The sequence below is a fragment of the Olea europaea genome, unplaced genomic scaffold, assembly GCF_002742605.1.
Source record: "Olea europaea var. sylvestris unplaced genomic scaffold, O_europaea_v1 scaffold2231, whole genome shotgun sequence".
NCBI classification, from domain to species: Eukaryota; Viridiplantae; Streptophyta; class Magnoliopsida; order Lamiales; family Oleaceae; genus Olea; species Olea europaea.
Window position 1 is genome coordinate 63,112 of NW_019240345.1, and position 2,039 is coordinate 65,150.

Sequence of the window (2,039 nt, forward strand, 5' to 3'; positions counted from 1 at the left end):
TAGGTGGATAGGCCTTGCAGTCTGGAGCAAAATGCCCTTCTTCGCCACATCGATAGTACACATTCTTTCCAAATTAGCATTCTCCCCTGTGGCCCTTGTTACATTTAGGACATGAAGGAATAACCTTATTTGGTTTGCTTGATCCTGACCCTGATCCTGTGTTTGCTTTTTTGTTCTGTCCAAATCCTTTCCTTATGTTCGACCCATTCCACTTTTATTTTTCAAAAGATTCATCACTTTTCTCGATCATCCTATCCATTTCCAATCGATCAGAAATTGACTGAGCTGGTTGCAGTATTTCCCTGTAGGTTGTGGTATGGTGAGATGCTATGATTCCTCCAATCTCTGGACGTAATCCTAGTTCAAACCTCTTGGCCTTCTTTGCTTCAATGTCCACGAGGTGTAGGGCATACCTAGAAAGTTCTTCGAACTTTCTTTCATAATCTTCAAGTAGCATTTTTCCCTGCTTCAGTTGTAGAAATTCTGCCTCTCTTCGATCTCTTAGGGATTGGGGAAAGTACTTTTTCATTACTTCGTCTTTCATAATCCATTCCTAAAATAATATCAAAGTCTTTCATATCTAAGATGTATAGGTCAACTTTTAATTCTCTTCCATCCGTTTCTAACTTTATCGCCCTAGCTATCCGATTGGTGTTCAATGTTCTACCTAATGGGATGGTAACTTCTAAAACACTATCCAATTTTTCATATGGAATACATGATTTAGCAATAAATGCAGTAGAGACAAATGATTGAATAGCTCCTGAGTCAATAAAAACGTATGCAGGTAGTTCAGATACTGATAGAATACCTGTCATTACATTCGGATCCTTTGTTGCCTCTTCCTGGGTCAAAGCAAAGACCCTGGCTTTTCCCTTCTTGTTCTGCTCATAGTCTTTCTTAGGTGGATATGCCTTACAGTCTGGAGCAAAATGCCCTTCTTGGCCACATCGATAGCACACATTCTTTCCAAACCAACATTCTCCCCTGTGGCCCTTGTTGCATTTAGGACATGGAGGAATAACCTTATTTGGTTTGCTTGATCTTGACCCTGATCCTGTGTTGGCTTTTTTGTTCTGTCCAAATCCTTTCCTTATGTTCAACCCATTCCACTTTTATTTTCCAAAAGATTCATCACTTTTCTCGATCATCCTATCCATTTCTAATCGATCAGAAATTGACTGAGCTCGTTGCAGTACTTCACTATAGGTTGTGGTATGGTGAGATGCCATGATTCCTCCAATCTCTGGACGTAATCCTAGTTCAAACCTCTTAGCCTTCTTTGCTTCAGTGTCCACGAGGTGTAGGGCATACCTAGAAAGTTGTTCGAACTTTCTTTCATAATCTTCAAGCGGCATTTTTCCCTTCTTCAGTTGTAGAAATTCTGCCTCTCTTCGATCCCTTAGGGATTGGGAAAAGCACTTTTTCATTGCTTCCTCTTTGAACTATACCCAAGTCATAGCACGTTGTTCTGTTTATGTTCTAGAGCGTCCCACCAGTAGCCTGTTGCATTAATCGGCATAAATTCAGCGCATGATACCTTTTGGGTATTAGTACGTTCCATGTGTTTGAAAAACCACTCTAATCCTCTTAGCCATTCCTCGGCTGCCAAAGGATCAGCTTTTCGATCAAAAGAATGAGGCTTGAAGCGACAAAACTGCTCTACAATTGCACCCGTGTTGTTGCCACTAGCTGGTGCATGTCGTCTACCAAGGTCATGCACCGCCCTCATAAGATCCCTGAACATAGCTGCTTGATCTTGTTGTTGTGCCATTTCCTTTAAATCAACAAAATTTAAAATTTTGTTTTAGAAATCTTGGACAACACAGCTTATTATATTCAAAGGGAAAATGAAATCTCATAAATATAAATCATTGGAAACTAGGATGTACTATTGATTAAAATAAATCTCAAATAACATAAAGTATTTTCTTTCTGAATGGGAAGGAAAATATCATAGAACAAGGAAGTAGAATCTAAGTTTCTAATTTCTATGGATCCTACGAATCTTCTTTGGTGGAGCCTCGTCTTCCGAAGAG

General features: G+C 39.6%; 1 protein-coding gene across 1 annotated transcript; it reads right to left on the bottom strand.

Moving 5' to 3' along the window:
* Positions 1 to 214: 214 nt before the first annotated feature.
* LOC111380932 lies at positions 215 to 1,774 on the bottom strand. The gene is made up of 4 exons (XM_023004609.1): positions 1,541 to 1,774; positions 1,200 to 1,445; positions 636 to 1,112; positions 215 to 553 (listed from the first exon to the last, which is right to left on the bottom strand). The coding sequence occupies exons 1-4, from the start codon at positions 1,772 to 1,774 to the stop codon at positions 215 to 217; spliced, it is 1,296 nt and encodes a 431-aa protein (XP_022860377.1).
* Positions 1,775 to 2,039: the final 265 nt, after the last annotated feature.